Source organism: Ascaphus truei, chromosome 1 (genome assembly GCF_040206685.1).
Source record: "Ascaphus truei isolate aAscTru1 chromosome 1, aAscTru1.hap1, whole genome shotgun sequence".
In the NCBI taxonomy this organism is placed as follows: Eukaryota; Metazoa; Chordata; class Amphibia; order Anura; family Ascaphidae; genus Ascaphus; species Ascaphus truei.
Genome location: NC_134483.1, coordinates 542,595,731 through 542,610,378, shown reverse-complemented (window position 1 = coordinate 542,610,378; position 14,648 = coordinate 542,595,731). Strand labels below are relative to the sequence as shown.

Sequence of the window (14,648 nt, the reverse complement as noted above, 5' to 3'; positions counted from 1 at the left end):
TTGGGAAGTAGAGGAGAGCCCCGCTGGTAACACGATTCACCCCTAGTTTGGGAAGTAGAGGAGAGCCCCGCGGGTAACACGATTCACCCCCTAGTTTGGGAAGTAGAGGAGAGCCCCGCTGGTAACACGATTCACCCCCAGTTTGGGAAGTAGAGGAGAGCCCCGCTGGTAACACGATTCACCCCCTAGTTTGGGAAGTAGAGGAGAGCCCCGCTGGTAACACGATTCACCCCCTAGTTTGGGAAGTAGAGGAGAGCCCCGCTGGTAACACGATTCACCCCCTAGTTTGGGAAGTAGAGGAGAGCCCCGCTGGTAACACGATTCACCCCCTAGTTTGGGAAGTAGAGGAGAGCCCCGCTGGTAACACGATTCACCCCCAGTTTGGGAAGTAGAGGAGAGCCCCGCTGGTAACACGATTCACCCCTAGTTTGGGAAGTAGAGGAGAGCCCCGCTGGTAACACGATTCACCCCCTAGTTTGGGAAGTAGAGGAGAGCCCCGCTGGTAAAACGATTCACCCCCAGTTTGGGAAGTAGAGGAGAGCCCCGTTGGTAACACGATTCACCCCCTAGTTTGGGAAGTAGAGGAGAGCCCCGCTGGTAACACGATTCACCCCCTAGTTTGGGAAGTAGAGGAGAGCCCCGCTGGTAACACGATTCACCCCCTAGTTTGGGAAGTAGAGGAGAGCCCCGCTGGTAACACGATTCACCCCCTAGTTTGGGAAGTAGAGGAGAGCCCCGCTGGTAACACGATTCACCCCTAGTTTGGAAGTAGAGGAGAGCCCCGCTGGTAACACGATTCACCCCCTAGTTTGGGAAGTAGAGGAGAGCCCCGCTGGTAACACGATTCACCCCCTAGTTTGGGAAGTAGAGGAGAGCCCCGCGGGTAACACGATTCACCCCCTAGTTTGGGAAGTAGAGGAGAGCCCCGCTGGTAACACGATTCACCCCCTAGTTTGGGAAGTAGAGGAGAGCCCCGCTGGTAACACGATTCACCCCCTAGTTTGGGAAGTCGAGGAGAGCCCCGCTGGTAACACGATTCACCCCCTAGTTTGGGAAGTAGAGGAGAGCCCCGCTGGTAACACGATTCACCCCCCAGTTTGGGAAGTAGAGGAGAGCCCCGCTGGTAACACGATTCACCCCTAGTTTGGGAAGTAGAGGAGAGCCCCGCTGGTAACACGATTCACCCCCAGTTTGGGAAGTAGAGGAGAGCCCCGCTGGTAACACGATTCACCCCCTAGTTTGGGAAGTAGAGGAGAGCCCCGCTGGTAACACGATTCACCCCCAGTTTGGGAAGTAGAGGAGAGCCCCGCTGGTAAACGATTCACCCCCCAGTTTGGGAAGTAGAGGAGAGCCCCGCTGGTAACACGATTCACCCCCTAGTTTGGGAAGTAGAGGAGAGCCCCGCTGGTAACACGATTCACCCCCTAGTTTGGGAAGTAGAGGAGAGCCCCGCTGGTACCCCAGTTTGGGAAGTAGAGGAGAGCCCCGCTGGTAACAACGATTCACACCCCTAGTTTGGGAAGTAGAGGAGAGCCCCGCTGGTAACACGATTCACCCCCCTAGTTTGGGAAGTAGAGGAGAGCCCCGCTGGTAACACGATTCACCCCCAGTTTGGGAGTAGAGGAGAGCCCCGCTGGTAACACGATTCACCCCCTAGTTTGGGAAGTAGAGGAGAGCCCACGGCTGGTAACCCGATTCACCCCCCTAGTTTGGAAGTAGAGGAGAGCCCCGCTGGTAACACGATTCACCCCTAGTTTGGGAGTAGAGGAGAGCCCCGCTGGTAACACGATTCACCCCCTAGTTTGGGAAGTAGAGGAGAGCCCCGCTGGTAACACGATTCACCCCCTAGTTTGGGAAGTAGAGGAGAGCCCCGCTGGTAACACGATTCACCCCCAGTTTGGGAAGTAGAGGAGAGCCCCGCTGGTAACACGATTCACCCCCAGTTTGGGAAGTAGAGGAGAGCCCCGCTGGTAACACGATTCACCCCCTAGTTTGGGAAGCTAGAGGAGAGCCCCGCTGGTAACACGATTCACCCCCTAGTTTGGGAAGTAGAGGAGAGCCCCCGCTGGTAACACGATTCCACCCCCTAGTTTGGGAAGTAGAGGAGAGCCCGCTGGTAACACGATTCACCCCCCTAGTTTGGGAAGTAGAGGAGAGCCCCGCTGGTAACACGATTCACCCCCCAGTTTGGGAAGTAGAGGAGAGCCCCGCTGGTAAACACGATTCACCCCCCTAGTTTGGGAAGTAGAGGAGAGCCCCGCTGGTAACACGATTCACCCCCCAGTTTGGGAAGTAGAGGAGAGCCCCGCTGGTAACACGATTCACCCCCCAGTTTGGAAGTAGAGGAGAGCCCCGCTTGGTAACACGATTCACCCCCCTAGTTTGGGAAGTAGAGGAGAGCCCCGCTGGTAACACGATTCACCCCCTAGTTTGGGAAGTAGAGGAGAGCCCCGCTGGTAACACGATTCACCCCCTAGTTTGGGAAGTAGAGGAGAGCCCCGCTGGTACACGATTCACCCCCTAGTTTGGGAAAGTAGAGGAGAGCCCCGCTGGTAACACGATTCACCCCCTAGTTTGGGAAGTAGAGGAGAGCCCCGCTGGTAACACGATTCACCCCCTAGTTGGGAAGTAGAGGAGAGCCCCGCTGGTAACACGATTCACCCCCTAGTTTGGGAAGTAGAGGAGAGCCCGCTGGTAACCGATTCACCCTAGTTGGAGTAGAGGAAGCCCCGCTGGTAACACGATTCACCCCCTAGTTTGGGAAGTAGAGGAGAGCCCCGCTGGTAACACGATTCACCCCCTAGTTTGGGAAGTAGAGGAGAGCCCCGCGGGTAACACGATTCACCCCCTAGTTTGGAAGTAGAGGAGAGCCCCGCTGGTAACACGATTCACCCCCTAGTTTGGGAAGTAGAGGAGAGCCCCGCTGGTAACACGATTCACCCCCTAGTTTGGGAAGTAGAGGAGAGCCCCGCTGGTAACACGATTCACCCCCTAGTTTGGGAAGTAGAGGAGAGCCCCGCGGGTAACACGATTCACCCCCTAGTTTGGGAAGTAGAGGAGAGCCCCGCTGGTAACACGATTCACCCCCTAGTTTGGGAAGTAGAGGAGAGCCCCCGCTGGTAACACGATTCACCCCCCTAGTTTGGGAAGTAGAGGAGAGCCCCGCTGGTAACACGATTCACCCCCTAGTTTGGGAAGTAGAGGAGAGCCCCGCTGGTAACACGATTCACCCCCAGTTGGGAAGTAGAGGAGAGCCCCGCTGGTAACACGATTCACCCCCTAGTTTGGGAAGTAGAGGAGAGCCCCGCTGGTAACACGATTCACCCCCCAGTTTGGGAAGTAGAGGAGAGCCCCGCTGGTAACACGATTCACCCCCCTAGTTTGGGAAGTAGAGGAGAGCCCCGCTGGTAACACGATTCACCCCCTAGTTTGGGAAGTAGAGGAGAGCCCCGCTGGTAACCGATTCACCCCCCCTAGTTTGGGAAGTAGAGGAGAGCCCCGCTGGTAACACGATTCACCCCCTAGTTTGGGAAGTAGAGGAGAGCCCCGCTGGTAACACGATTCACCCCCTAGTTTGGGAAGTAGAGGAGAGCCCCGCTGGTAACACGATTCACCCCCTAGTTTGGGAAGTAGAGGAGAGCCCCGCTGGTAACACGATTCACCCCCCAGTTTGGGAAGTAGAGGAGAGCCCCGCTGGTAACACGATTCACCCCCTAGTTTGGAAGTAGAGGAGAGCCCCGCTGGTAACACGATTCACCCCCTAGTTTGGGAAGTAGAGGAGAGCCCCGCTGGTAAAACGATTCACCCCCCAGTTTGGGGAAGTAGAGGAGAGCCCCGTTGGTAACACGATTCACCCCCTAGTTTGGGAAGTAGAGGAGAGCCCCGCTGGTAACACGATTCACCCCCTAGTTTGGAAGTAGAGGAGAGCCCCGCTGGTAAAACGATTCACCCCCCAGTTTGGGAAGTAGAGGAGAGCCCCGCTGGTAACACGATTCACCCCCCAGTTTGGGAAGTAGAGGAGAGCCCCGCTGGTAAAACGATTCACCCCCCAGTTTTGGGAAGTAGAGGAGAGCCCCGCTGGTAAAACGATTCACCCCCCAGTTTGGGAAGTAGAGGAGAGCCCCGCTGGTAACACGATTCACCCCCCTAGTTTGGAAGTAGAGGAGAGCCCGCTGGTAACACGATTCACCCCCTAGTTTGGGAAGTAGAGGAGAGCCCCGCTGGTAACACGATTCACCCCCTAGTTTGGGAAGTAGAGGAGAGCCCCGCTGGTAACACGATTCACCCCCTAGTTTGGGAAGTAGAGGAGAGCCCCGCTGGTAACACGATTCACCCCCTAGTTTGGGAAGTAGAGGAGAGCCCCGCGGGTAACACGATTCACCCCCAGTTTGGGAAGTAGAGGAGAGCCCCGCTGGTAACACGATTCACCCCCTAGTTTGGGAAGTAAAGGAGAGCCCCGCTGGTAACCACGATTCACCCCCTAGTTTGGGAAGTAGAGGAGAGCCCCCGCTGGTAACACGATTCACCCCCTAGTTTGGGAAGTAGAGGAGAGCCCGCTGGTAACACGATTCACCCCCTAGTTTGGGAAGTAGAGGAGAGCCCGCTGGTAACACGATTCACCCCCTAGTTTGGGAAGTAGAGGAGAGCCCCGCTGGTAACACGATTCACCCCCTAGTTTGGAAGTAGAGGAGAGCCCCGCTGGTACACGATTCACCCCCAGTTTGGGAAGTAGAGGAGAGCCCCGCTGTAACACGATTCACCCCTAGTTTGGGAAGTAGAGGAGAGCCCCGCTGGTAACACGATTCACCCCTAGTTTGGGAAGTAGAGGAGAGCCCCGCTGGTAACACGATTCACCCCCTAGTTTGGAAGTAGAGGAGAGCCCGCTGGTAACACGATTCACCCCCTAGTTTGGGAAGTAGAGGAGAGCCCCCGCTGGTAACACGATTCACCCCCTAGTTTGGGAAGTAGAGGAGAGCCCCGCAGGTAACACGATTCACCCCCTAGTTTGGGAAGTAGAGGAGAGCCCCGCTGGTAACACGATTCACCCCCTAGTTTGGGAAGTAGAGGAGAGCCCCGCGGGTAACACGATTCACCCCCCTAGTTTGGGAAGTAGATGAGAGCCCCGCTGGTAACACGATTCACCCCCTAGTTTGGGAAGTAGAGGAGAGCCCCGCTGGTAACACGATTCACCCCCCAGTTTGGGAAGTAGAGGAGAGCCCCGCTGGTAACACGATTCACCCCCTAGTTTGGGAAGTAGAGGAGAGCCCCGCTGGTAACACGATTCACCCCCTAGGTTTGGAAGTAGAGGAGAGCCCCGCTGGTAACACGATTCACCCCCTAGTTTGGGAAGTAGAGGAGAGCCCCGCTGGTAACACGATTCACCCCCTAGTTTGGGAAGTAGAGGAGAGCCCCGCTGGTAACACGATTCACCCCCTAGTTTGGGAAGTAGAGGAGAGCCCCGCAGGTAACACGATTCACCCCCTAGTTTGGGAAGTAGAGGAGAGCCCCGCTGGTAACACGATTCACCCCCCAGTTTGGGAAGTAGAGGAGAGCCCCGCTGGTAACACGATTCACCCCCTAGTTTGGGAAGTAGAGGAGAGCCCCGCTGGTAACACGATTCACCCCCAGTTTGGGAAGTAGAGGAGAGCCCCGCTGGTAACACGATTCACCCCCTAGTTTGGGAAGTAGAGGAGAGCCCCGCTGGTAACACGATTCACCCCCTAGTTTGGGAAGTAGAGGAGAGCCCCGCTGGTAACACGATTCACCCCCTAGTTTGGGAAGTAGAGGAGAGCCCCGCGGGTAACACGATTCACCCCCTAGTTTGGGAAGTAGAGGAGAGTCCCGCTGGTAACACGATTCACCCCCTAGTTTGGGAAGTAGAGGAGAGCCCCGCTGGTAACACGATTCACCCCCTAGTTTGGGAAGTAGAGGAGAGCCCCGTTGGTAACACGATTCACCCCCTAGTTTGGGAAGTAGAGGAGAGCCCCGCTGGTAACACGATTCACCCCCTAGTTTGGGAAGTAGAGGAGAGCCCCGCTGGTAACACGATTCACCCCCTAGTTTGGGAAGTAGAGGAGAGCCCCGCTGGTAACACGATTCACCCCCTAGTTTGGGAAGTAGGGGAGAGCCCCGCTGGTAACACGATTCACCCCCTAGTTTGGGAAGTAGAGGAGAGCCCCGCTGGTAACACGATTCACCCCCTAGTTTGGGAAGTAGAGGAGAGCCCCGCTGGTAACACGATTCACCCCCTAGTTTGGGAAGTAGAGGAGAGCCCCGCTGGTAACACGATTCACCCCCTAGTTTGGGAAGTAGAGGAGAGCCCCGCGGGTAACACGATTCACCCCCTAGTTTGGGAAGTAGAGGAGAGCCCCGCTGGTAACACGATTCACCCCCTAGTTTGGGAAGTAGAGGAGAGCCCCGCTGGTAACACGATTCACCCCCTAGTTTGGGAAGTAGAGGAGAGCCCCGCTGGTAACACGATTCACCCCCTAGTTTGGGAAGTAGAGGAGAGCCCCGCTGGTAACACGATTCACCCCCTAGTTTGGGAAGTAGAGGAGAGCCCCGCTGGTAACACGATTCACCCCCTAGTTTGGGAAGTAGAGGAGAGCCCCGCTGGTAACACGATTCACCCCCTAGTTTGGGAAGTAGAGGAGAGCGCCGCTGGTAACACGATTCACCCCCTAGTTTGGGAAGTAGAGGAGAGCCCCGCTGGTAACACGATTCACCCCCTAGTTTGGGAAGTAGAGGAGAGCGCCGCTGGTAACACGATTCACCCCCTAGTTTGGGAAGTAGAGGAGAGCGCCGCTGGTAACACGATTCACCCCCTAGTTTGGGAAGTAGAGGAGAGCCCCGCTGGTAACACGATTCACCCCCTAGTTTGGGAAGTAGAGGAGAGCCCCGCTGGTAACACGATTCACCCCCTAGTTTGGGAAGTAGGGGAGAGCCCCGCTGGTAACACGATTCACCCCCTAGTTTGGGAAGTAGAGGAGAGCGCCGCTGGTAACACGATTCACCCCCTAGTTTGGGAAGTAGAGGAGAGCGCCGCTGGTAACACGATTCACCCCCTAGTTTGGGAAGTAGAGGAGAGCCCCGCAGGTAACACGATTCACCCCCTAGTTTGGGAAGTAGAGGAGAGCCCCGCTGGTAACACGATTCACCCCCTAGTTTGGGAAGTAGAGGAGAGCCCCGCTGGTAACACGATTCACCCCCTAGTTTGGGAAGTAGAGGAGAGCCCCGCGGGTAATACGATTCACCCCCTAGTTTGGGAAGTAGATGAGAGCCCCGCTGGTAACACGATTCACCCCCTAGTTTGGGAAGTAGAGGAGAGCCCCGCTGGTAACACGATTCACCCCCTAGTTTGGGAAGTAGAGGAGAGCCCCGCAGGTAACACGATTCACCCCCTAGTTTGGGAAGTAGAGGAGAGCCCCGTTGGTAACACGATTCACCCCCTAGTTTGGGAAGTAGAGGAGAGCCCCGCTGGTAACACGATTCACCCCCTAGTTTGGGAAGTAGAGGAGAGCCCCGCGGGTAACACGATTCACCCCCTAGTTTGGGAAGTAGAGGAGAGCCCCGCTGGTAACACGATTCACCCCCTAGTTTGGGAAGTAGAGGAGAGCCCCGCGGGTAACACGATTCACCCCCTAGTTTGGGAAGTAGAGGAGAGCGCCGCTGGTAACACGATTCACCCCCTAGTTTGGGAAGTAGAGGAGAGCCCCGCTGGTAACACGATTCACCCCCCAGTTTGGGAAGTAGAGGAGAGCCCCGCTGGTAACACGATTCACCCCCTAGTTTGGGAAGTAGAGGAGAGCCCCGCGGGTAACACGATTCACCCCCTAGTTTGGGAAGTAGAGGAGAGCCCCGCTGGTAACACGATTCACCCCCTAGTTTGGGAAGTAGAGGAGAGCCCCGCGGGTAACACGATTCACCCCCTAGTTTGGGAAGTAGAGGAGAGCCCCGCGGGTAACACGATTCACCCCCTAGTTTGGGAAGTAGAGGAGAGCGCCGCTGGTAACACGATTCACCCCCTAGTTTGGGAAGTAGAGGAGAGCCCCGTTGGTAACACGATTCACCCCCTAGTTTGGGAAGTAGAGGAGAGCCCCGCTGGTAACACGATTCACCCCCTAGTTTGGGAAGTAGAGGAGAGCCCCGTTGGTAACACGATTCACCCCCTAGTTTGGGAAGTAGAGGAGAGCCCTGCTGGTAACACGATTCACCCCCTAGTTTGGGAAGTAGAGGAGAGCCCCGTTGGTAACACGATTCACCCCCTAGTTTGGGAAGTAGAGGAGAGCCCCGCTGGTAACACGATTCACCCCCTAGTTTGGGAAGTAGAGGAGAGCCCCGCTGGTAACACGATTCACCCCCTAGTTTGGGAAGTAGAGGAGAGCCCCGTTGGTAACACGATTCACCCCCTAGTTTGGGAAGTAGAGGAGAGCCCCGCTGGTAACACGATTCACCCCCTAGTTTGGGAAGTAGAGGAGAGCCCCGCTGGTAACATGATTCACCCCCTAGTTTGGGAAGTAGAGGAGAGCCCCGCGGGTAACACGATTCACCCCCTAGTTTGGGAAGTAGAGGAGACGCCCGCTGGTAACACGATTCACCCCCTAGTTTGGGAAGTAGAGGAGAGCCCCGCGGGTAACACGATTCACCCCCTAGTTTGGGAAGTAGAGGAGAGCCCCGCGGGTAACACGATTCACCCCCTAGTTTGGGAAGTAGAGGAGAGCCCCGCTGGTAACACGATTCACCCCCTAGTTTGGGAAGTAGAGGAGAGCCCCGCTGGTAACACGATTCACCCCCTAGTTTGGGAAGTAGAGGAGAGCCCGCTGGTAACACGATTCACCCCCTAGTTTGGGAAGTAGAGGAGAGCCCCGTTGGTAACACGATTCACCCCCTAGTTTGGGAAGTAGAGGAGAGCCCCGCTGGTAACACGATTCACCCCCTAGTTTGGGAAGTAGAGGAGAGCCCCGCTGGTAACACGATTCACCCCCTAGTTTGGGAAGTAGAGGAGAGCCCCGCGGGTAACACGATTCACCCCCTAGTTTGGGAAGTAGAGGAGACGCCCGCTGGTAACACGATTCACCCCCTAGTTTGGGAAGTAGAGGAGAGCCCCGCGGGTAACACGATTCACCCCCTAGTTTGGGAAGTAGAGGAGAGCCCCGCGGGTAACACGATTCACCCCCTAGTTTGGGAAGTAGAGGAGAGCCCCGCGGGTAACATGCGAGATGTGGATCTCATCAGTTTACCGGCTGCATCCCGATCTCCTCTAACGTTGTCTGCTTATGTTGGAACGCACAACATCCCAGTACACAGAGCGTTACCAAGACTGGGCATGGACTGGACCAGGGGCCTTTATCTGCTTTATACCACAAAGGACTGGATGTCGCTCTAACCGAGATTTGGATAAGCCTTCATCTGCTGCTTTATCTGCTGCCAACTCCTGTACGTGTTTGTATGGCCCATATTCCAAGTCTCTAACTCACAGGGAAGCATCTCCCCCCTGCTGGGCGTCTAGCAGTAGTGTGATACATACAGCAGTGCTCCAATCCTTGGATTCATAGGTCTGTGTCATAACGTAACATGCTCCTTATCGGAGGAGAGGGGATACTCCGGCACTCAATGCTGTGCAGCCCCTTGCAATGGCAGTGCCCTGACCTGCAGGTGAGATGTCAGGTCCCGATACTTCTTGATGGTCTGCTGGTAGTCGGCCACGGTCTCCTGAGCTGCCTCCACGCGTTTCTCGGCCTCTCGCACCCGAGCCGTAGACATGTCCAGCTGCTCGCGCAGCTCCAGCTCCGTCTCCCGCGAGTTCTCCTGCAGCTCGTCGTTCATCTCGTTGATGGCTTCCTAGGGAGGGCGAGGATTGGAGAGATCCAGTCAGAGGCGAGTATTCGGGAGTAACATCTGGACACTTAGTAAGGACCATACGGTGCAAATCCGGAGAGCTGCTCCGGGCTGGGTGTATTTATTGGAACGTCTCTGCGGGTCTCATACCAGGTCGGTGACAGTCTCCCGCAGTTCCCGGACTCTCTCTTCCAGGTCCAGGTTTCTTTCAGCCAGCGTCTCGACCATCTCTTCAGCACCCAGGGCAGCGTCTACCTGCACACAGCAAAGCAGAGGGGGGATTGGGGACACAATACATTTTATGTCTAAAGCACTTATTCCCATGATCTGTTATTTATATTATTTGTTATTTATTTGATTACCACGTGTATTACTGCTGTGTAGCGCTATGTACATTAATGGCGCTATATAAAGACATACATACAATACATGCAGCAACAAAATACATACTTGCGGGAATCGATGCACTAATAGTGATAACTAAACCCGAAACATCTACGTAATACCTTCCCGTCCCCATCGTTTAGCCGCTCGGCTCCTGCTCATCTGACCAAAGCGTGTTTCTTTCACCCTACATGTCTCTAGCACCCTCTCTTATTTGGTGCCTCATTCACCGCCCGTGTAGCTGTGCTACACTGTCAATGGGAGGCAGGTTTCCCAGAATCCCGCTTCATGAAAGAGGTGAGCTATGAAGTACCATCAGCCCAAGTGATGAGGACGCAACTCCTTGGGTTTAATATCTCGCTTAAGCGGCACGGTGACTTCAATCTGCCCTTCAACGCTCACATAACATGGGTTAAACCAGTGGGGACCCAACACAACATAGACAAGCAATCTCTTCCAAGTACAGGTCTCCTCTAAGGCAGCGTTTCAGGTCCCGTATGGACCTTTCATCATGAAAGGTCCATACGGGACCGAGACGTGGTCTTTCCACTGTTCCTGGCTGTCACATTAAATGGAAACTTGCATTATGAACTTGTAAGTAGAGATCTGCTTTGTATCTCCGTCCCAGAGAAGACCTTCACATTGAAGACATTGTTTGGCATTTCATTAAAGCCCTTGGTAGTCGGAGCAATGCGCTGCAGCCTCTCGGCCAGTGAAACAGTCAGAGACGTCTTCCAGGCAATGGCTATAAACACCCTAATCTGAAGGCTGGGGTGGGGTGGGTTTTTACGGCCCTTGCGGCTGCCTTATTCCTCCCTTGCCCTGTTGCTGATCCTTCTGGTTGCTTTTGACATGAGGTGTGCACACTAACTCTTATAACCTTGTCACTGGGATGGACCAAACTAAATCACTTCAATGCATTGCCAGTCCCTATGGCAGCCATTGTGGTAAATGTGGTCCACACGGAATTGCGACTCACCTGCTCCTTCAGCTCATCGATGGTCTTCTCCATGTGCGTTCCCTCCTCCTGTAACTTCTCCTTCTGCTGCCTCAGGGTGTCCAGCTCCGTGTTCTTCTTCTCCAGATGCTTCTGCACCTTCACGTGCTCCTGCTTCTCAGACGCCGACAGGTCCCGCATCCTGAAAATGAGACACACAACTAAGCCTTGTGCTGCGACCCTGGCAGAGGTATTCATCGCTTAACCATTTATTTTATATGCACGTACAGTATGTCACGCCATAGAGATAATAAATAATAATAAAATAAGTTTTGTCTTGAGCAAGTGAAGTGCATGCTCGATCGGGTTGAGATCAGGTGATTGACTCGGCCATTGCAGAATATTCCACCTCTTTGCCTTAAAAAAACTCCTGGGTTGCTTTCGCAGTATGTTTTGGGTCATTGTCCATCTGTAAAGTGAAGCGCCGTCCAATCAACTTCGCTGAATTTGGCTGAATCTGAGCAGACAATATATCCCTATACACTTCAGAATTCATCCGACTGCTTCTGTCTTCTGTCACATCAATAAACACTAGTGACCCAGTGCCATTGTAAGCCATGCATGCCCATGCCATCACACTGCCTCCACCATGTTTTACAGATGATGTGGTATGCTTCGGATCATGAGCCGTTCAAAGCCTTCTCCATACTTTTTTCTTACCATCATTCTGGTACAGGTTGATCTTAGTTTCATCTGTCCAAAGAATGCTGTTCCAGAACTGGGCTGGCTTTTTTAGATATTGTTTGGCAAAGCCTAATCTGACCTTTCTATTCTTGAGGCTTATGAATGGTTTGCACCTTGTGGTGAGCCCTCTATTTCTCTTGTGAAGTCTTCTCTTTATGGTAGACTTGGATAATGATATGCCTACCTCCTGGAGAGTGTTCTTCACTTGGCTGGATGTTGTGATGGGTTTTTTCTTTACCATGGAGAGGGTCCTACGATCATCCGCCACTGTTGTCTTCCGTGGACGTCCAGGCCTTTTTGTGTTGCAGAGCTCACCAGTGCGTTCTTTTTTTCTCACAATGTAGCACACGGTTGATTTGGCCACTCCTAATGTTCCTGCTATCTCTCTGATGGATTTTCTTTTTTTTGCAGCCTAAGGATGCCCTGTTTCACTTGCATTGAGAGTACCTTTGACCACGTGTTGTGGGTTTACAGCAACAGCTTCCAAATGCGAATGCCACACCTGGAATCAACTCCAGACATTTTACCTGCTTAATTGATGCTGAAATAATGAAGGAATAGCCCACACCTGTCCATGAAAAAGCTTTTGAGTCAATTGTCTAATTACTTTTGGTCCCTTGAAAAAGAGGGGGCTACATATTAAAGAGATGCAATTCCTAAACCCTTCCTCCAATTTGGATGTGAATACCCTCAAATTAAAGCTGATATACTGCACTTTAAGCCCATATTCATTAATTAACTGTAACTTGAATTTATTTTGGTACACTGCCGAAATAACAAAACTGTAGGCCCCCCTACCTTTTTATCGCCTTAAACTATACGTGTATTGTACGTTGTTCCCCTTCCTTTTGTTGTTTTTTTTGTGTTTCATACCCCTTGTTCCCCTTCCTCCTCTCCTCTCCCTCTGTACTGTTTTTCTCCACGAGATGTAGTCTCCAGACCCTATGCCAGGGCTGATTTTGTAGCTGCTATTACATTCAATACATTGATTCTTTTGTTGACAGATTCTGTCTTTATTCCTTTATTGTGTGCTGGGGACCCCTGTATATATTACTGACTTGCTTGGGGGTTAGAGGTTACCCCTTGTTCCCGTACGGATTTGGTTGTGGAGTGCTTAACAAAACTTGTATCAGTGTCCAATTATTTCCGGACGCGAGAGTGTGTGTATATAGTATATATTTTATATATATATACAGTGTTCGACAATTATATACATTTACTCGCCCGGGGCGGGTGGATTTAACCCCCGGGCGAGTAAATATTGGCACAAGCAGCACACGTGTATTTTTTAAATTTCCCGCGCTCGCGCTGCTGTTTTTCCCGCGCTCGCGCTGGAGAAAAAAAAAAAAGAGCCCCGCCTCTCAGCAACTTCCCCTCCTCAGCTCTTCCACTCCTCCCCCTTCCGCCAGCCAGCCCCTTCCACGCCTGTCTGCCCTCAGGCCCCTGCAGGGCCATCTGTCAATCGGGCCATCCGCCCCCCCCCCTCCCTCGCATCGGCCATCCACCACCCCCTCCCATCGGGCCATCCACCACCCCCTCCCATCGGGCCATCCACCACCCCCTCCCCCCAATCTCTCCCAGCCTCCGTGACCCCCCCCCCCCTCACCCCACGCGTGCCCCTCCCTGCTCTAAGCAGGGGAAATCCCCTCACCGGAGCCTCTCCCTGCTCTAAGCAGGGGAAATCCCCTCACGGGGCCTCTGCCTGCTCTAAGCAGGGGAAATCCCCTCACCGGGGCCTCTGCCTGCTCTAAGCAGGGGAAATCCCCTCACCGGAGCCTCTGCCTGCTCTAAGCAGGGGAAATCCCCTCACCGGAGCCTCTGCCTGCTCTAAGCAGGGGAAATCCCCACACCGGGGCCTCTGCCTGCTCTAAGCAGGGGAAATCCCCACACCGGGGCCTCTCCCTGCTCTAAGCAGGGGAAATCCCCTCACCGGGGCCTCTCCCTGCTCTAAGCAGGGGAAATCCCCACACCGGGGCCTCTGCCTGCTCTAAGCAGGGGAAATCCCCTCACCGGAGCCTCTCCCTGCTCCGTCTAAGCAGGATACTGCGGTGTCGGTCCCCCTCTGGAGGGGGCGCGGCCCCTTGCAGAGGCCCTCCTGCCGTGCGGAGGCCCCCGCTGCCATGTGCGACCCCCTGCCTTGCGCGTGAGTGTTTGTGTGTGTGTGTGTGTGTGTGTGTGTTTGTGTGTGTGTGTGTGTGTGTGTGTGTGTGTGTGTGTGTGTGTGTGTGTGTGTGTGTGTGTGTGTGTGTGTGTGTGTGTGTGTGTGACAGACTGTGTGTGTGTGTGTGTGACAGACTGTGTGTGTGTGTGTGTGAGTTTGTCTGAGTGGGTGTCTGTGTCTGTGAGTGTGTCACCCTCTCTCCCTCTCCCTGTGTCACCCTCTCCCTGTGTCACCCTCTCCCTGTGTCACCCTCTCCCTGTGTCACCCTCTCCCTGTGTCTCCCTCTCCCTGTGTCTCCCTCTCCCTCTCTCTCCCTCTCCCTGTGTCACCCTCTCCCTGTGTCACCCTCTCTGTGTCACCCTCCCTCTCCGTGTCACCCTACCTCTCCCTGTGTCACCCTCTCCCTGTGTCACCCTCTCCCTCCCTCCCTGTGTCACCCTCTCCCTGTGTCACCCTCTCCCTGTGTCACCCTCTCCCTCTCCCTGTGTCACCCTCTCCCTCTCCCTGTGTCACCCTCTCCCTCTCCCTGTGTCACCCTCTCCCTCTCCCTGTGTCACCCTCTCCCTCTCCCTGTGTCACCCTCTC

General features: G+C 54.5%; 1 protein-coding gene across 8 annotated transcripts in view; it reads right to left on the bottom strand.

The window, feature by feature from the left end:
• Window positions 1-14,648, bottom strand: part of DCTN1 (dynactin subunit 1) — a 272,607-nt gene that overhangs the window by 106,828 nt on the left and 151,131 nt on the right. For all 8 annotated transcript variants that reach the window (XM_075573554.1, XM_075573564.1, XM_075573570.1 and 5 more), the window contains 3 exons: window positions 11,201-11,360; window positions 9,988-10,092; window positions 9,649-9,840 (listed from right to left, as the gene is read on the bottom strand). In XM_075573554.1, the coding sequence (XP_075429669.1) occupies window positions 9,649-9,840; window positions 9,988-10,092; window positions 11,201-11,360 (457 nt within the window). The remainder of the gene's footprint in view (window positions 1-9,648; window positions 9,841-9,987; window positions 10,093-11,200; window positions 11,361-14,648) is intronic.